General features: G+C 48.0%; 1 protein-coding gene across 6 annotated transcripts in view; it reads left to right on the forward strand.

Moving 5' to 3' along the window:
- Positions 1 to 20721, forward strand: part of Zfat (zinc finger and AT-hook domain containing) — a 179930-nt gene that overhangs the window by 55208 nt on the left and 104001 nt on the right. For 5 of the 6 annotated variants that reach the window (XM_027950491.2, XM_027950500.2, XM_071602100.1 and 2 more), the window contains 4 exons: positions 6490 to 6675; positions 8344 to 8494; positions 14106 to 15550; positions 16369 to 16601. In XM_027950491.2, coding sequence (XP_027806292.1) covers positions 6490 to 6675; positions 8344 to 8494; positions 14106 to 15550; positions 16369 to 16601 — 2015 coding nt within the window. Of the gene's footprint in view, positions 1 to 6489; positions 6676 to 8343; positions 8495 to 11428; positions 11489 to 14105; positions 15551 to 16368; positions 16602 to 20721 lie in introns of those variants that run through there. The other variant, XM_027950508.2, reaches the window with a different exon arrangement.

A 20721-nucleotide genomic window follows, 5' to 3' on the forward strand; every position in this document is an offset into this window, starting at 1 on the left:
TATACAGATTGCAGAATCACATCGGTTACACATCCACGTTTTTACATAATGCCATACTAGTGTCTGTTGTATTCTGCTACCTTTCCTATCCTCTACTATCCCCCCCTCCCCTCCCCTCCCCTCCCATCTTCTCTCTCTACCCCATCTACTGTACTTCATTTCTCTCCCTTGTTTTTTTTTCCCTTTCCCCTCACTTCCTCTTGTATGTATGTAATTTTGTATAACGATGGGGGTCTCCTTCCATTTCCATGCAATTTCCCTTCTCTCTCCCTTTTCCTCCCACCTCTCGTCCTTGTTTAATGTTAATCTTCTTCTCATGCTTTTCCTCCCTGTTCTGTTCTTAGTTGCTCTCCTTATATCAAAGAAGACATTTGGCATTTGTTTTTTAGGGATTGTCTAGCTTCACTTAGCATAACCTGCTCTAGTGCCATCCGTTTCCCTGCAAATGCCATGCTTTTGTCATTTTTTAGTAACAGCACCTTCTTGAAAGGCCAAGATACAGGTGAGCTGGGTGAGAAATGCCATGCACTCACAAAAGCACCCACCAGCATGACTTCCAGCAGGAGTCTAGGAGGCGCGTCGGTGGGGAAAAGTCAGCCTTGCATAGTGCAGAGATGGGTCAAGTGAGGATGCGGGGAAGTTCATGAGCACCCAGGTCAAGTGGGAATGCGAACTCTGGTGTCCAAAAGGAAATGAGCATAGACTTACCAACAAGACTTGTTAAAATGCCCTTCTCTTCTTCCCTCCATGTTTCTTGCACTTTCACAAAGAAGTGCTGAGCCCTTGCACTTGTGGCCATCGTCTCTGGGTAGCATCCAGGTCTTCATGCTGGTCCTTGTCACCAGCCACATGGTTGGTGTCTGACCTTGAATTATTCATTGCTTCCTAATGCCCTGGGCACTGGCCTCAGCGAGTGTACCTGCTCTTCTCTATAGGGCCCTGGTCCTGGAGCCATCTGCCAAGATCATTGCCAAGAACCTTAGCTGCTCAGTGTGGTTCCTGGCCCAGTGTGCCCAGAGCCATGAGAAATCCTGTGCTGAGGCTTCTGAAGCTCTGGAGACGAGAACATGGTTGGCCTGGGCTGTGGGTCCACAGCGGGTGACATGGAGAACAGAGGCTGTGGGGCTCCCATCTGTGCACTTCGGGTAGTCCTGGGGGTATCTTGGTTTGTGCGCCCGGGAGCCACTGTGGCTGCAGGCAGTTTATCTGGATGTAGTCTCAGGACGTGGGCGTGCGGGTGTGGGGACTGGGGCATTGCAGAGAGGGAGCCAGGGGTTTTTCACAGGGTGCTGCTGGGCTGTGGGTTTGGACTCTGGGGATGCTGCCACAGTGGCTGCCAGCATCAGTCACTGCAGTGGTGGTTCAGAGAGATGCTGCTGGCTTCACTGTGGCTGCTCCTGCGTCAGGGAGGATCCGAAGTGTGCAGAGAGCCCACAGGCCCAGGCAGGGGGCTGTTGGCTGTCCAGTAGCATTGAAAGGCACGTGATTGTCACCTGCTCTGTCTTTCCCAGGCTTTTTTCCTACTCTCTTGCATTTCTTACTCCTTCACCTTCTTTTTCCTGCCCCCTATCATCACTTTGGCTTTGGGCAGCAAGACTCTGGCACATGAGCCTTTGGGGAGCAACTGTCCCCCAGCCGTTGCAGTGGGTCAGGGTGCATGCGCAGATCCAGCAGCTGCAGTCGGCTTGGGGGGTTTGGTTGACTTGTGGTTCATATTGTCGGAGCCCCCAGAGGGAGCATGTGTGCTTGGAAGTCATGGCCTTATCTGTGCAGGGGCAGGGTATAGGTGGTTTATGGCAAACCTTGGAGGGCTTTATCTACCACCTTCTCCTGATGAGGAAGGGAGTGCAGCCACTGAAGGTGTTTAAGGAGAAAGAGACAGTTCAGGTTTTTGAGGAGAAAGTGTTTCACTCTAGGGTCCAGGTATAAGGTGGTTTCTGAGTGTGTTACTCAAGACCTTACTAGTGCAGGCATCATTTAAAAACGAATTAAGAATCGAGTCTCTTCCTTACGTGACAAGGAGTCTGGGCCTTGGGTCCAGCACAGCTGTGCCATTAAGTTCAGGATCTCCCTTTTCCTTTGTGACCCTGAAGGCACTGACCCGGGCTTCCACTTGCCCTGCCATGGTGGCTGGCCCCTGCTGCAGTTCTAGGCAGGGGCATGGCAATGTCCATGGCAGTTTCTCACCTACTAGGCGGCAGAGCCCCTCTCAGAGCCCCTGGCCCCCTTCTCCTGGACACCACTGGCTGGGCCCAGGTCCTGTAGGACAGCTGCAGCAGCTTCTTAGCTCTGTGGAGGGGCTCTTGCCCTCAAAGAGGGGAGGGAGCTGGAAGTGGGTAGGGGTAGGGTGGGTGCCAGCACTGGCACTTCCCAGCAGCCACTTTCCCAGAGGAAAGTTCAAGCAGGAGCTGCTGAAGAGTTAGCCGACAGGCGGATTCTGGCCCAGTCCTGCCTTGTTCACAACTCAGGGCTTTCCCCACACTGGATTTTAATGTGACAAGGCTTCCAAACCTTGCCCCCCCCCCCCATGTTCATCACCAGCTCTGCAGTGTGCTCACAATGCCTGCCGCCTAGAGCAGAATGGTCCCCTCCCTCCCTGCAGAGCATGGGAGCTCTTCAGCCACCTCCTACTACCCCACCTCCTACTACCCCCACCTCCTACTAACCCCCCCTCCTACTAACCCCACCTCCTACTACCCCCACCTCCTACTAACCCCCACCTCCTACTAACCCCCCCCTTACTAACCCCCACCTCCTACTACCCCCACCTCCTACTAACCCCCCCGCCTCCTACTAGCCCCCTGCCTCTAACTAACCCCCCCCCCGCCTCCTACTATCCCCCGCCTCCTACTACCCCCCATCTCCTACTACCCCCCTGCCTCCTACTAACCCCTTGCCTCTAACTAACCCCCACCTCCTACTACCCCACCTCCTACTACCCCCACCTCCTACTAACCCCCACCTCTTACTAACCCCCCCCCGCCTCCTACTAGCCCCCTGCCTCTAACTAAACCCCCCTCCCACTATCCCCCCCCTCCCACTATCCCCCACCTCCCACTACCCCCACCTCCTACTAACCCCCCCCCCCCGCCTCCTACTAGCCCCCTGCCTCTAACTAACCCCCCCCGCCTCCTACTACCCCCCACCTCCTACTACCCCCCATCTCCTACTACCCCCCGCCTCCTACTAACCCCCCGCCTCCTACTAACCCCTTGCCTCCTACTAACCCCTTGCCTCTAACTAACCCCCACCTCCTACTAACCCCCACCTCTTACTAACCCCCACCTCCTACTACCCCACCTCCTACTACCCCACCTCCTATTACCCCCACCTCCTACTAACCCCCACCTCGTACTAACCCCCACCTTGTACTAACCCCACCTCCTACTAACCCCCACCTCCTACTACTCCACCTCACCTCCTACTACCCTCACCTCCTACTAACCCCCACCTCCTACTAACCCCCACTCCTACTAAGCCTACCTCTTACTAACCCCCACCTCCTCCTACCAACCCCCACCTCCTACTAACCCCCACCTCCTACTAACCCCACCTCCTACTACCCCCACCTCACCTCCTACTACCCCCACCTCCTCCTACCCCCACCTCCTACTAACCCCCACCTCCTACTAACCCCACCTCCTACTACCCCCACCTCCTCCTATCCCCTACTAACCCCCACCTCGTACTAACCCCCACCTCGTACAAACCCCCACCTCGTACTAACCCCCACCTCCTACTAACCCCCACCTCGTACTAACCCCCATCTCCTACTAACCCCCACCTCCTACTACCCCCACCTCCTACTAACCCCATTTCCTACTACCCCCACCTCCTACTAACCCCCCACTTCCTACTAACCCCACCTCCTACTAACCCCCCTCCTCCTACTAACCCCCCCGCCTCCTACTAACCCCCACCTCCTACTAACCCCCACCTCCTACAACTCTGCCTCCTACTAACCCCCAGCTATAGTGTGTGTTTGCTTGTTTGGTTTTTGATTCATGCCATCAACTGGCTTATGCTTTGGTGAGCTCTAATTCTCAGGTACTTTTTATGGGACCATATCATATATTCAATATATCTCCCATATATTGAATTGTATCCCATGGCAAATTCTATTATACAGTGAAGCATCATTTTAAGGGCAAAAATTCTATAAGATGTTGTTTCTACCTTTTTATAACAACCAGCATATTCTGCTTTAGTTATTTATGCATGTGTATCACCCAATATGCAGACTACAAAAAAGACTTCTATGACTCAGACAATTTGTAGACCTTTGGAAATGTTTTTGTTATAGCCACTAAAAATAAAAATAAAATAAAATAAAGCCCACACTGCTGTGGGCATGATGCCACCAAGCCTGTCAGAACGTGAGCCCCAACAGCAGCTGTGGAGACCTCCAGCTCCACCTCTGCCTGTGCACCCCCATAGGTGTCCTGTATCCTTCAAGGATGGACATTGGTCCTTGATTTGGCCTTGGAGTGAGGTGTGCAGTTCTGTCTGAGTCACGAACTCAGCTACTCATTTTTCTCTTCAGTTTGATATTAACATATTGATTGTTGATTCTAATTATATGGTTAAGGGCCTTTTCCAGTCAATTTGAAACTTCCCTAACACTGTTTTATGGCTCTAGAGATGATCCAAGTGCCTGGACTCTAGGCCAAGCACTCCAACCTTCAGTTGTAGAACAGAAACTGAGAATGTGGGTTCTTATCATTAAGCTCCTTAGCCAAGTTTTTCTCTGGCCTCGTCGTGATGGACTCTCCTTCCCGGAGTCAGTCCATCCTTCTCCAGGCTGCCTTTGCGGTCTAGGTGTTGGATTGCTGAGGCTGCCTCAGCTTCCAGGGAACAGACTGCCACTTTGCCTTTGCCTGCTTCCCTTGACTTTTCCCACTCACCTGGCTTCTTATTGCTCCTGGCTCTGGTTGCACCTCCCTGATAACCCCACATTCCAGCACTTTCCAAACGCACTCCTTGTGCCTGCTTGTCTTATTGCCTGTCCTGTGCCTACCCATTCACCCCAAATGCACTCTGAAAAAGACTTATGTGGAGTGGCATGCACTCTGAAACAGGGACCCAAGGCAGCTCATTATAGATTCTATGACTTTCATTCTAAGAGAGCTCCCCACCCGTCCTTCCTGTATTTCCTTCTCTCGCAGGGAGCTCAAATAGCATGCTCTCACAGCATTCAGAGAGGACTCTGTGCTCCTCAGATTTAGCAGAGAAGCTTTCCTTGCCCCTCTGGAGGATACCGTGTTCCTCTGTGAAGGTTGCTGCCAGTGGCGATGGACTCGTTCTGTGTGTTTGAGTGCTGATTGAGCTCATCCAGCGCACCCTCCACAGCACTGATGCACACTCAGAGCGTGGTTTTGTCTGCCTGTTCTCTGGCTTGGTCTGCTTTGGTGGCTCACCATTGCCTTCCAAGAGGTGCACCTGGGAGTCTGCCATTGTGTGGGAACTAGAGACATGTTTTGTTTGGCTCCTAATTGCTTTAAGGAATTCTAGATTAGGGTCAGCCTTTGGATAATTAGATTTCTCCCTTTGAACCTTCAGAAGATGTGAGTCACCATCTGAACCGGGGCCCCTGGGAACAGGAGCCAGGCCTGTGCTCTGTCATTCAAGCCACTTCACAGCTTCTCTCACTCAGCTGTGTGACTGGGCTCCGTGATCATTGGAGGTTCACCCCCTGGCAAGCACCAAAGGAAGATCCTAGATTTCTCCTGGGCAGTCAAGCCTCCAAGACTTGGACTTACTCCCTTTACCAGATTTTTTTTTTTTTTTTAATACCCTCCTTCCTCATGAGTCAGAGCTCTGGAATGCTCCTTGTCTTTCCTTTCTCATCCTGGGGCACCCCCATTTCCTACCACACTGACTCCTTTGACACCACTCTCCTTGGCTCTGGGCTCTGACCGCTATACTCCCAACTGCCCGTCACTAAATTTGACTTTTATGCATAGCTGAGGGATATTTCTCTAATGCCTTTCTGACTTCGCAGATAAATTCTTCCTTTCTGTACCCTTCTGTTCCATTCAGTGCAGAGCAGACTGCTCTTGACTGCACCTTTTGCATGCGTGTCTCTCCTGTTGGGCCACAGGGGCTGCCAGGGCAGGGTCCGCCTGCATCACCGTTTACACCCACCAGGCTGCATGCAGAGTCATTGGGCAGATAAGCCAGTAAGAGAGTGGCTTCTTTCTCACACTGTGAGTGTTCAGTGCAGTGTTGATTGTTATTAAATCTGAAGTCAGCTTCACCTGTCAGTGCATTCTTGTGCCTGCAGGTGTCCTGGGCTGGGTGCAGTGAACTGCATTGCACTGAAGGGATAACAAGCCAAGAGATGGTGCCTTGGGTGACACAGTGGCCTGCATGGCTCTGTGGGCCAAGGAGAGGCAGGGAGGTCCCATCTCCTTTACTGTCGTCACCCCAGGAGTGACTCTGTCACTAATTTGGAAGGCTAGTTTATATATCTTGGCATTTTCTCCCTAGGTAATGAGTCGGATATTGAACTAGAAAAGAAGTATAAGGACGATGATCGAGAAAAGGGCCCTAAAAGACCTCGGGCGCAGAAAACAGAGAAGGTCCAGAAGATCTCAGGAAAGGAGGCGGGACAGCTTTCTGGAGCCAAGAAACCCATCATCAGTGTGGTTCTAACTGCTCACGAAGCCATTCCAGGTGCCCATGATGGGTGGGAATGGCAAAATGGGCTTTCAGCAGGACTGACCTGGAGCAGCCTGGCAGGGTAGTCTTATTGGGAGTTCAGGCTCAAACCAGAACTGTGGTCTTGGGTGGTTCATTTGCCGATGGGGCTGTCATTTAGTCACCCATGAATTTGGGACAATGACAGACTTACTTCCTCCCCAGGACTGTGTGGGTAATGTGTGGAGTAGCAAAGGCTGCTGCCCACAGAGCGTCTGCCTGCCACAGTGTCTCTGGATTGGCCTCTCCAGGAGCACTGGCTTGTGTGCCCCAGAGCCTCCACTGGAGATCCCCTCCCTTGCTACCAGCACCTGCCTCTTCCTGGGAAGCCAGCCTAGACAGACACTGCTGCTCCCCTGACCCTGGGAACTCTGCTTAACTATTTGTATTTTTAGTGGGTTCTCCAAATATTGTGTATTACTAGAAATTTCCATTTCTAATTCCTTTTTACATGAAATAACTGGTGGATATGCCATGCTATTTTTAAAAGTCTCTTCTAGGATGCGACATTTTAGACAAATAGGGGCTTATAATAGTAGATTTCAAAGCATGATAATATTTTTATTTTTTTCCTATTTATTTGGAATGGTAGCTGTCAAAAAATTTACAAGATCAAGTTTAGGACTTTAAAAACAGCTACTGCCTTTTAAGTATCTATTTTCTTTTGCTTTTTTAAAGTATATTTTCAATGCTAATAGTAACTCACAATTTTAAGTGAAAACTCTGAATAAATATTTCACTGCAGAGTCAGGCAATCAGTACAGAATATACAATGTAAAATTAGGTGCCTAGAACTTTCTGGAAAGTCACTTTGCCCAATTTCACTTCAGAACAGTATTATTCTGTTCTGAATGATTATTCTGTTCTGTTCTATTATTATAGGAGGGTTTTCTATTTCCAGTGGTTGCTAGAGAAAGTTTCCACAATTTTTCTCAAAATTTGGTGGCAATATTTTGAGATTTTGACAGTAAGGTGAAAGTGTAATTAGTTCTCTTTGATATTCCAGAAACAATATCAAACAATATTAGAAACTTTTCTTAACAGCAGTTGACACCTCCCATCCCCCTGACACACAGGTCCATGCACACACACACTTGGTATGTGTATACACGTGTGAGGGTTCACTGCTATAAGAGTGGTCTTTGATCATTTCACATTATAAAATTGCAGAAGCAAAGGTGACCTTAGAGATTTTTCATTCTGAACTTTTCATATCATAATGATGGCATGGAAGGAGAATTCCAGAGATGTTAAGGTAATGTCGTATTTGGGACTGGCCCCAGAGGGTGTAAATTCCTGTTTGTAGTCTCTTTTGTCCTTCCATGCTATCTCCTGCAGCCTGTGCTTAAAGCTCAACATGTGTGGCTCTGAATAAACTTTGCACATAACGTGTATATGATTGTAAGTAGAGATGTCCATCATGAGGACATTTAGATGGATTAGAAAACTTGCCCCTTCTTCCCTCACACACACATACACACACTTGCACACATGCAAGTTAAATGTGTCAGCTGGAGAACAGCTAGTGTGTTGCACAGGACTCCTGCAGTAAGGAGGTAGCCTTCCAGCAGCACTGCCTCTGCTGGGATGGGTCAGCCTTTTCTAGTGCCTCCCAGTCAGCAGTGTATTGTGCCTCCACCTCAGGTGCTACCAAGATCATTCCAGTGGAGGCGGGGCCTCCGGAAACAGGAGCAGCAAATCCCGATACCACTGCGGCAGATCTGGTGCCTCGGAGAGGGTACCAGGAATACGCCATTCAGCAGACCCCCTATGAGCAACCCATGAAGTCAAGCAGGTAAGTGTACTGATCTGTGTGACCCCAACTGGAGGGTAAGCATAAGTGACCTCCACAGAGCACTAGGAGGGTCAGTATGTTTGTCGTCTGCTGTCTGTTTACAAGCTTATTTGTGAAGGATGTTGCCTTCTTGACGTGAGGAAAGAATTCACCCTCCCTCACAGCTCCTAGTATATACTGCCTCTGAAATGCAAGGCAGAGCAGCTTGCTTTTGGAACTGAGCACCAATTGGCTTAATGAAGGTGGAGCATTTCACTTCAAGCAAATGTGTTTAACCTTTATTAGGAAAGGTATAAACATAGCCTGTCTTCTCTATTCTACGTATGGTAAACAGTTTTCATTCCCCTCTTTCAGAAGTACTACAAGCATGTTGTAAATGGTTCAGACATCCCATATAATGTGAATTCATGTAAACCACAGTTCCCTTTTCCAGATTTAATGACTTGGTAGTTTGGTTCATATGTCCATAATTTTATCATGATATATCAACACACATTGCTTTAATTTTATTATGTTTTTAAACATGAAATACCAACTGTATTATTTTCAACTTCTAAAAGAACATACTGCACCATGAAAACCTTTCTTTCTTTCTTTTTTTTTTTTTTTAATTTTTTATTGTGGGTTGTTCAGAACATTACAAATTTCTTGACATATCATATTCCACACTTTGATTCAAGTGGGTTATGAACTCCCACCTTCACCCCATACACAGATTGCAGAATCACATCAGTTACACATCCATTGATTTACATATTGCCATACTAGTGTCTGTTGTGCTCCGAAAACCTTTCATTTTAAAAAATATTAAGAGCTGGAGATATAGCTCAGTGGTGGAGTTCCTGCCTGGCATTTGCAGGGCCCTGGGTTTGATCCCCAGCACTACAAAAATTTGTGTTTGCTATCATGTGGGCCTCTTGTCATTTAAATAGCCAGTATTTGCTATGATGGACAATGTAGTGATTAACATTCTGAACCCTCATCTTCCCATAATTCTAGGCTTCTTGTGGGATAAATTGATAGAAGTGAAATTGATGCATGGTAGGGTATTAATCCTTCAAACATGAACCACCATTAGACACTATGCTCCCAGTGCACGGAGCAGTCAATCTGCCCCTGTGTGAAGGAGTATGTTCCTATGCCCTCCTCCTGGGGGGTTGTCTCAGCTGTGATATGTCCTTGCAGAAGTCCATCAGCAAAGTGACCACCAGAGTTCTGAAAACATTTTCCCACATACAATTAAAGGCAAAGAGATGCCAGTTTCCAGTGTTTCCCTGTTTCTAGAAGAGGCAAAGTAAAAGCTTCTTGGGTAGAACTCAAGCCCAAAGACCGGACAACCCTATGGTGGTTCTAGACTCTTCACCCTGAGTTCAACTTAGCAAGCCATGTGTCTGTTAAATGCTAGGTGCTGGCATGTGACAGAGTCTGACTCAGTCCCCATGCTGTGAACTTTGTGCTCTGTGCAGCTTGACACAGTCATTTGCTTTTGATCATCTGTCACCCTGGCCTAAGTTGTCTGGTAGAATCTTAGTTCAGGGTGAGAATAAATGATGAGACGTGAGTGTGATGCCTGACACACATCACACCATTACACTGTCACATCACGTGGTACCTGACACACGTCTCACCATTACACTGTCACATCATGTGGTGAGCTCCATAATTTGTAGCCTCAGTTCACTGTTGTAAATGTGAACAACTGAAGTCTTTGATGGAGTCGTAAGAAGACTCATTCCCTTGACGAATCTGTAATTGAATTAATCTCATGATTGTTCTCTGTCTCAGGGGGATTTGCTTAACCAATTATCGTCACAGTATTTCAAGGTCTGTTAGGAGGGCTTCAGCTGAATGACACCCTAGTAACAGGAGAATGTATTCAAAATTCCATCGATAGATTTAGGCCACATCCTGTTATGTGTGTTGTTAATATTCATTGTGCAAATTATAAAATAGTTAAGAAAGGCAGCTTTTTTTTTCATGAGGACTCTGCTCTGTAAAATATAGATTAAGAGGTTTAGGTTATATCATTTTTTTTCTTTAGGTATGATACAGATTTATATAGAAAATTTTCTAAGTCCAGAAAACTAAGGAAAAAGTAATTTGTCACTAACCCAAAGACAGTTCATATTTTTGATGTATTCCCTATGGCCCTTTTCAGTATATTCATTTTATAAAATTGAGTTTGTGTTTTATGTGTGATTTTGTATTTTGTATTTGAAACTTAGTCATGTTACATTTTCATTATAACTCAGATCATTCCCACACGTCTTGCTTCTCAGCTATATGCTATGACTTATTAAGGATGTAGGACAGTCTGCTCAGCTCTGGACATGGAAGCCAATGAGATGACTTTAAAATGCTCATCTGATTTGTTGTTACCTTGAAGGGTTCGCCTTGGTGTCAGGAGAACAGGTCTTCTCAGGCTGGCCCTGCCACCTCAGAGTCTCCTTCCCCACCGTCTCCTCCTGAAGGAACGTGAGCTTCGGCCGCCTGCTCCAGCCAGCTGACCGTTTTCACTCTCTGATCTCCCCTGTGGTACCTGTTGCCCTTCCCTGATGCATCCCCGCACGCTGGCTTAGTTAGCTGCTGTTCGTTCTTTGGCTGTCTGCTCAGACGTGCCGTCTGCGGGGAGGCCTTCCCAGTCCCTCAGATCAGGTCATCTGCCTGAACAAGGTGCTGGAAGCATCCTGCATTTTCCTTCCAGCAGGGAAGATCCCTGCTGCTGATGGTCCTACTGTGACTGGAAATCAGCAGGGTGAGCTCCCGAGAGCAGGGATGGGTTTGCCTTCGTTCCCTTTGTATCTCTAGTGCCTGTTACCCTTTTCTAAATGAACGAATGAGTGAAAAAAAGAATGTGCAATGAAAGTAGTTCTGTATGTTGATGCCTTCAAGCAGCTTTCTGTTCTTAAAGACTGTGGAAAATGGACAACGAGCAACTTCATCTGAAATGCTTTCTTTCAGAGAGATTCCCAGAGGTGGATCAACTGGGCTAAGGTATATGAACTTTTAAAGTTTCTTTCTAAATGCAGGGTGACATTAGCTCTCTCACTGAATAGGCAACATTGGAGTAAATTAATCCAGTAGAAATTATGTGGACTCTGCATCCCTGTGCATCTGCTCACAGTCATAGTGGTTTGTGATCAGAGTCAAAGGCCAGTTGCCCTGCATCTTCTCTGCCAGGAACAGGGCACATAGGGCTTTGCTAGGTACTTGTCTAATAATACAGAAGCTCAGAAGATTCTCTTAAGACCATTTTGATCTTGCATTAGAGGAGGAAATGCTGTGATTTGTTTATTTAATTAACATTACAGGGATTTTTTTTCTTTACTATTCTTCATACCAATACAATGTTATCACCTTCTGGATATCTTTGTCATTTGGGAAAGGTCCAAATTACTTTGCTTAAATATGCCCTGGGTCTAGGATGCAGGCATACTAGGAACTTTCAAATTTGAATATTTAAATTACATCATTGAGTTGTACCCACTGGTATTTATGGACTACAGTCCATTTAAATGGTGTTGATTCAGAGATGAGGTACACTGTATTGATCAGACCTGGTTGTGTGGATAGTTTCACAAATGCAGACTTTACAGTTGTAGTAGGTAGAGCTGATGCTATCTGATCAATGGCTCTCATGATTACTGTTGTGTCACAGGTCCTTCTTGACTCACTGGATGATTTATGGAAGCCAATGAGATGACTTTAAAATGCTCATCTGATTTGTTGTTACCTTGAAGGGTTCGCCTTAGTGTCAGGAGAACAGGTCTTCTCAGGCTGGCCCTGCCACCTCAGAGTGGCCCTTACACAGAAACTTGCAAAATGGGAATGAGGTCATCCCAACAGTTAGTGGAATGAACAGGCAGTTCTGGATTTATCACACATAAATCTGGGAGGAGCAGTGACAGCTACAGAGGAAGTCCTACCTGCTTCTTTGGTCTCCTCTGCCTGTTCCTGTCTCTAGTGCTACTGAAATACTTTTGGTGACTGTCATGTGCTGAAACAAGTATCTACCATTTCGACAGCAGTGAAACTCATACAGGAGCCTTCTCTGTGTGCAGGATCCCTGGGGATGCTGCTCTGCATCAGTCATTTCAGAGAGCAGAGGGAGAAGATGAGTGGGCAGGCTCTAGAAGCATGTAGTCTGCCTGTGTTCAGATTGCTTACCAGTTTTAAAATGTTGGGCAAACGCTCACTTTCCTTATCTGTAAAATGGGCATGATAGGTAGGGTGGAATAGTCGGAGACAGTTGGCCATGTTAGAGGTCCTCAATAATCATTAGCTGCTGCTCTATCTTGTTTAGTGTTTGTGTTGCCACATTGAAGGGTACAGGCTCTACGAGGCACACCATGCTTTTATTTTCTACCACATGCAAAATCTGACAGTGTCTATCACACATTGGCAGGTGTTAATCACTGGCAGTCATTTGTTTCAATGTATATGAGTTTAATAAATGACAATGTGTTTTCCCATCTGAGGTCTAAACCAGCCATGATGGAGGAGAAGGACAGAGTCTGATGTCAGCTCTGCCCGTGACCACCATGGGGACTGATCTTTCTAGCTGTGCTGCGGTATGAGGCAGCCTGCTGCTCACACCTGCAAGCCAAGCCACTGCTGGCCCTGTGTGCAGATGCCTCCCAGGCTGAGCACCTGCTGTCTGCACAGCCAGGCCCCTCCTCCAGAGAGGGAGAGGTGGGAGCTCAGCTAGAGAATTCTAGGACTTGTTCCAAATTCTTCTTCTCTTGGAAGAAGCAAAGACCTGGAAAAAGGCCTGGTGTCTTTCCCTAATGAGTGGCCCTTACACGGAAACTTGCAAAATGGGAATGAGGTCATCCCAACAGATAGTGGAATGAACAGGCAGTTCTGGATTTATCAAAACAGCAGAACAAGTGAGCGTGGGGGCACAGGCCTATAATCCTAGTGACTCAGGAAGCCGAGGCAGGAGGATGGCAAGGTTGAGACTAGCCTCAGCGACTTATTGAGGCCCTAAGCAATTTATCAAGACTCTTCTCAAAATAAAAAAGTAAAAAGGGCTGGGGCTGTGATTCAGTGGTAAAGTACCCTAGTTCAATCCCTAGTACCCAGAACAAACAAACAGACCCTCCTGTCCCCAAACAACAACAATACCAGCTGAACAAACTAGTTGTATTTAGTCTCATGGAGACTGAATTTATCCCAGTAAGACTGGTTCTGTTAAAAAATCCCAGAATGTGAATAGATCAGCTCTTGAACACACATGATTGCTGTCGTGAGTGACACATCTCATATCCCTCTGCCTTCTTTCTTATTTTTTAAGACTTTTCTTTCAGCAAGTTTTCCCCAGCTCCTTCGTCCAAATTAGAGGTCTCTCTCCTTTTACCCTGCATGTATACCTCTCAGTTCTTGCCACCCTGTCCACAGTGTTGTCTGGCCCATCTTCTCTTTCCCTAGACTGAGCTCCTATAGGACCAGGACCTGCTCTTCCATCTGGTCTGTGACTGGCCAGCTGTTCTTCCAGTGCTATTTGTTGAGTGAATGATGCTTTCATACGTCCTCCACCTCACTGAGTTCACTACTAAGCATTTGGTGTTTGCTTACTGAGGAAAGTAACTGTGCTGTCTTCTGTCTCTAGGCTAGGTCCCACCCAGCTGAAAATCTTCACTTGTGAGTACTGCAACAAGGTCTTCAAGTTCAAGCACTCATTACAGGCCCACCTGAGGATCCACACCAACGAGAAGCCATACAAGTGCCCCCAGTGCAGCTATGCCAGTGCCATCAAGGCCAACCTCAACGTGCACCTGCGCAAGCACACCGGGGAGAAGTTTGCTTGTGATTACTGCTCTTTCACTTGCCTCAGCAAGGGCCACCTCAAGGTGCACATCGAGCGGGTGCACAAGAAGATCAAGCAGCACTGCCGTTTCTGCAAGAAGAAGTACTCCGATGTCAAGAACCTCATCAAGCACATCCGGGACACACATGATCCACAGGACAAGAAGGTCAAGGAGGCCTTGGACGAGCTCCGCCTGATGACCAGGGAAGGCAAGCGGCAGCTGCTGTATGATTGCCACATCTGTGAGCGCAAATTCAAGAACGAGCTGGACCGTGATCGCCACATGCTGGTCCATGGTGACAAGTGGCCCTTTGCTTGTGAGCTTTGTGGCCATGGGGCCACCAAGTACCAGGCTCTGGAGCTGCATGTCAGGAAGCACCCCTTTGTGTACGTCTGTGCCATCTGCCTCAAGAAGTTCGTCAGCTCGATCAGGCTGCGCTCCCACATCAAAGAGGTGCACGGGCCAGCCCAGGAGGCCTTGGTTTTCACCAGCTCCATCAACCAGAGTTTCTGCCTCCTGGAACCCGGGGGAGACATCCAACAGGAAGCCTTGGCAGACCAGCTGCAGCTCGTGGAGGAGGAGTGTGTGTGCCAGGGGATGGATGTGCTCAAGGAGGAGACCTGTCCTGAGGCTGCTCAGCAGGACGAGGGGCAAAAGGAACTGGAAGTCCCTGTTCAAATGCCTGTGCCCTTGGCCCCCGCTCAGGTGGAAAGTACTGCCCTGTCTCCCTGTGAACTGGAAACCACGGTGGTCACATCAGATTTGCATTCTCTAGCTGTGGTTTCAGATGATTTTTTGTTGAAAAATGATGCCTCCTCTACTGAGGCTGCTGCTGCTGCTGCTGAGACAACCCTGGATCCCCAGCATGGAGGCTCAGCCCAGACTCAGGGGCAAGAAATCACACTATTGCTGCCCAAGGCCAAAAATGTAGGACCCACTCAGGAGACCGAGAGTGCTGAGAGCCCACCAAGCGAGGGCCAGAAGGCAGCTGTACTTCCAGCCAGTGAACCAGATCCTAGCAGATGTCTCAGGTCAAACCCTGCTGAGGCTGCAGACCTCCTTCCTCAGGCGGCCGATAGTCGGGACATCATGTGTTGTCCTGACTCTTGCAAACCTGCCTCTGAGCACCGGCCTGGCAGCACTGCATTCATGAAGGTGTTGGACAGTTTGCAGAAGAAGCAAATGAACACTGGCTTGTGTGAGAGGATCCGGAAGGTTTATGGAGACCTGGAGTGTGAATACTGTGGTAAGGAAAGGCCGCACCGGGCGTGTGCCAAGTAAAGCTCTCTTTCCCAGCAGCCCTGTCCATGCCCAGGATTCTGTTACCTCGGGCTCTACTTGAGCTCATGTCTCTTTGCAAAGAACAACTCTTAAATGAGCCACCCTCCTCCATGGTAGATAGGAACAGGTGACCCTGTGTTGCAGGTAGCAGTTGGCATCTTTGGAGGCAGCCAAGATGACTGCACAGTTGACCGTGCTGGTTTGGTCACGTGCACATGCTGAGGGTTACACACAGCCTCTGTCAGCACTCTGCCTAAGAAGAATCTTTCTTCTGGTATGTGACAGGTGTCAAGTTGAGCTGTGAGTTGTGGCCACTTCTAGGTGAGCAGAGAGAGGGTATGAAAACGGCTGCAGCTCTTGGTAGAGAGGCCCCGAATGGCACCCTTCCAGTGCACAGTGAAAGCACGACTCCTGGGTCTCCTGGGAGTTGGGATGCAGGGAGTGGGGAGCCCAACTCCACACCCAGTGTCCTGGGACTGCCAGTGGGGTTGGTTTAGAGACTCCTCTGGTTGTGCATGTACAGCATAGTGTTTGGTCCTCAAGGAACATTTCTTTCCCTTCCCCATCCCTGACAACATGCACAAGGTGATAGAACCTTAATATGTGCAATCTGCCACTGTTGAAAAGTAATTTCCAGACAGAATTGTGGTGGAAAGCATGAAGGGTGACCTGGACAAGCACGCAAAAGAGAGATCTAGTATTAAAAAATAATAATAATTTTTAAAAAATTCAAATTCAGTATAAAAGAAACTTCCTTGTTCTCATGTGAAAATATTTTTTTAGGCAAACTTTTTTGGTACCAAGTGCATTTTGACATGCATGTCCGCACCCACACCCGGGAACATCTGTATTATTGCTCCCAGTGTCATTATTCTTCCATCACCAAAAACTGCCTTAAACGCCATGTAATTCAGAAACACAGTAACATCTTGCTGAAGTGTCCCACTGACGGCTGTGACTACTCGACTCCAGATAAATATAAGCTACAGGCACATCTTAAAGTTCACACAGAGCTGGTAAGTAGCACGCCCGAGTGGCAGCCCTGTCTCCCCTGGGTGCTGATTGCTTTCTCAGATTGATGCATATGGAGGTGTCCCCGCTGCAGGCCATCCACATGTGGATGTCCAGTTCTGAAAGCAGAGAGGGCCTTCCCCTCCCAGCTCCTCCTTCACGGAAGGCACCACCAGACTGCTTTCACAGCCAGGTGTCACTAATATTTTGAAAAAAATGATTAGAATGAACAAATTGCTTTCTGTGCAAATTTGTCAGCATCTGAGAAACGTCCCCAGAAGAAAGATCTACAGAATAGAAATAAAGCAAGGATTTCTGAAATGACATTTTGAAGAGTTACCAGCAATGGGGATGATGATAATAGCTGCCACTGAACGTTGTTGGGAGATTAAAGTAGATAACAGATTAAATTAGATGATTGTACTAGGAGTATTGGGCACATTTAAGAACACAGAGAATGCTAGTGAGGACTGTTGTCATGTTATTGTGTTATTTGTCGTAAAGCACTTATAGTGTCTGTGAATCACTTTTATTAAAAAAAGTGATGTGTTAATTTGAGGTGCTGTCGGTATTCACAGTGGCAGTATTGGTTTAGTTCTCTGGTGGAAGATCATGTAACAATGAATGAATGCTTATTTTTGTAAATTTCAACTTGACTCAAGAGGCTAACACCTGAGAGTGATCTGAGCTGTCTCAAGTCATAGAGTAGGCACACCTGGCCCCAGGGGTGGTTGTGTTTTAACTTTGTATTGTTTACTGGCACAGATAGCACAAGATGAGGCTTCAGAAATTTGGTGTGCTGCCATGGCTTTGTGGCATAGAAACTATTAACCCCCTGGCATTTCGTCACTAAGGGTGAAGTCAAGGTATTTGGGTACAGTGGGTTTTGAGGCTGAATGCTGGCTTCCAATATTGTCTCCAGCATGCTCACAGGCTCTGTGGCTTTGGACAGATCACCTGTCCTTTCTGAGATCTTTTCACAGCAATTTGTGTGAAACATAAAAATCCATTTTATATGCATGCACACACGTTTACATACATGCTTACATATAAACTCAGGTACATATATACACATTTATATGCAGATGTGTTTACATACCCCCTCCCCATGTGCACATAGATGTTGTGGAGCTCTCCTGTGGATACTGGGAGGTTGTGTGGAATACTCTAGGTAAAAGAGGTGGGCGTGGTGCTGGCCTTGTGGTTGGCTGTGTGTGGCTTCTGCTTGGCATCCAGCACTTCCTGGTTTACAGTTTTTCTTCTTCCTTGTTTGTCTCTCCTCTCATCCTCCCCACTCCTCCTCCTCATCTCCCCGCCACCTCTGAGCAGGCCATCAAGCATCAAGGCATGTAGTTTGTAATTTTTTATGGAATTACTGCATGTTTGACATTGCTTCCAGTTCCCTCTTAGGGCAAGAAGAACAGAGGTGGCAGAGTTCACTAAAGTGCCTTTGCTGCACAGTCTTCTGTGGTTGAGAGAGAGAGAAGCTGGTGTGAGAGCAGCTTCTTGGGAGAAGACCTGTGGGTGGTGGGTGAAAGCAGGAAACACACTGCTGGGCGTTAACCCTGGCACCCCATTTCCCACGTGCAGCCTTGGGCTGAGTCCCATCACCTTTCTGTGCCTCAGTTTACCCATGCTGAGCTGAGGATGAAGTGAGGGACGTTTGTCAGTTTCTTCTAACAGTGCCTGGCCTGGATAAGCACTGTTGACTGTAGCACCCTGGATTTCCAGGCTTTGAGCCTTAGGCTGAGTGAATGACAGCTGGGGCCAGTTGTGGATGAACTTGGCCGGCTGGGCTGCCTCGTTTATTCCGCACTTGGGTTTTGCTCCCATGCCAGGTGTGTTCCAGGAGGCTTCTGGTCTAACCCAGCTATCTTTTTTGCTCCATGTTGTTGCTCAGCTTCTTGCCACACTGGGGGCCTGCAGTCAGCAGGGGAGTGTTGGAAACATCCCCGAGGTCATTGGCTTGAGTCAGAAGCCTCCATTCCTCTTGACGCTGGCATTTCTCTTTCTGTGGGTTTAAATCTTCCTTCTAAGTGCTTGTCTTATCAGTAGGAGGCAAAGGCACCTGGGGAGGTAGGGGCTGTTTGCATCCTGTGCGCTATTTACTTAGTAATCTCCAGGAGCAGAGGATTATTCACCACCTGGGCAGCTCAGGAGGCTTCTTATCTACACTCTCCTTCCTGCCCCGCATTGTACCCATTGTGTTGGCCAGTCATCCTCAGCGACACGGTTCTTGGTGGGTTTTCTGCCACTCTGTCATTTGGAGGAGCAGGTGGAGGTAGGCTTTGTCCTTGGAGGGCAGAGGCTGCGTGGGTGCTTTCTGTGCTGCTGCGTGGCCCACTCTGTGTTAGTGAAGGTCTCTGTGCGTTGCTCATGGAGAGGTGCAGGGCTGAGCACGGCAGCGTGACCTGGCCAGCCCGTGAGAGCCATGCTGCCCTGCCTGTCGTCAGCATGCGCGTTTTCTTAGCAGTGTTACAGTGTGATTTCCTCCTTGGCCACACTGACATTTGCAAGTCTCACAAAGGAGACCTGTTCAGAGATGAACAGCTGCTGCTCCTTCTGAAGCAAGAGGTCATCATCTCCAGCTGGGACTTCAAGTACGGGTAAGGTGGGTCCCTGCCTCTAGGCACTCTTCCTGTTGTTGGGGAGAAGTGATCAGTGAGGGCAGTAGGCAGTGTGAGCCAGGTCACCAGAGTGCCTCATGCCCTGTGCCCTCCAGGGAGGGCCTGCAAGGAAGATTCTGAAGTTAATGAGCAGATCTGGGTCAGGCAAGAGGACGTGGGGGCCAGGGCCCAGGAGACTCTCTGGCACAAGCCCAGGGAAAGCTTTTTGATTCTGTGCCACATGTGTGCTGTTGCTGCTATGCTGGGAGCATGATTTATGAAAAAAGGTACCAGTATTTTGAGTTTAGACAACACTTGTCTTTGAGCCTGTAAATTATTTCTGTAATGAAGCCACGGGTTCCATGGGCAGGCCGGCACTGGGAAGTCTTCTGCTCCCCTGAATGTGGATGCATTTGATCTGATAGTGAAGCTGCTCTCTCCAGATGTTCTACGAGGAATTCAGGGTCTGCAAGGAAAGTTACCAGGAATTTTTTTTTGTGGTAATAGTTTTATTGAGATATAATTCACATGCCATACAGTTTGCTCATTTAAATGTGAAATTCAGTAGCTTTTATTGTATCCATGATTATGTGACTATCAGCACAATTAATTTTAGAACACATTTGTCATCCCATGAAGAAGCCCATTTCCATTAGCTCTCGTCATTCACTGAGCCCCTCTTGATTTGCCTGTTATGGACATTTCTGCCTGAGCCATGGTCTTCTGTGACTGTGTCTTTCATCTTGTCACCGGTAGTGTAGCATGTGTTCACACTATGCTCCTTGTCATAGCTGGATGGCTTTGTGTTGTGTGGATGCTCTGTACTGTGCTGAGTTTGAGGGACACTTGAAGCTGTATTTCCGGTGGTAACGTCACAGGGTGGAGCTCCCAACTATAGACTATCCTTAAAAACATTTTCAAAAATTTGAAAACTGTAAGAAGAAACTGCGCCCCATCCTTGTTCAGCTGTGCTGTCTTCAGGGGCCCTTCATTGCCCTTGTTCTCGTCGGGAGTGGTGTCATCATTGCTGTGATGCCGATGAACTTAGGGATGTAGGTCACAGGGCAGGGTGGCAGCTCCAGTTCTGTACCCTTGTGCAGACGTCTTCATTTTTCTGAGCTCTGTTTCCCTTCTGCAGAAAGTGGAGTGACACCTCCCAGCTTTCTGAGATGGGGGAACGAGTGAGAAGTGAAAGAGCCTAAGGATGTCCTCGTGGTGGAGCTGAGGTTCCCATCAGGGCAGCATCTGGCTGGGTTAGGGAGTGGCACTGTTAATCGGGAAAAGCATGGAGACTGGAGCTTTCTTCCTTTACCCATGACCCTGGCTATGGGAGCGGGTTTTGCTATAATTCTGGCTGTGATTTTCCATATTAGCTTCAGCTTTTACTGCTTTGAGCTCAGATTTCCATGCAGAGCAAAAACTAAAGCCATTTAAAATAGCAGCCCTCTTACCCTTTAAAGGGCCTATATCTAGGTCCATTCCTGTTGCATTAGGATGCTGGGATAACTTGGCAAATTGC

Source organism: Marmota flaviventris, chromosome 15, assembly GCF_047511675.1.
Source record: "Marmota flaviventris isolate mMarFla1 chromosome 15, mMarFla1.hap1, whole genome shotgun sequence".
Taxonomy (NCBI): Eukaryota; Metazoa; Chordata; class Mammalia; order Rodentia; family Sciuridae; genus Marmota; species Marmota flaviventris.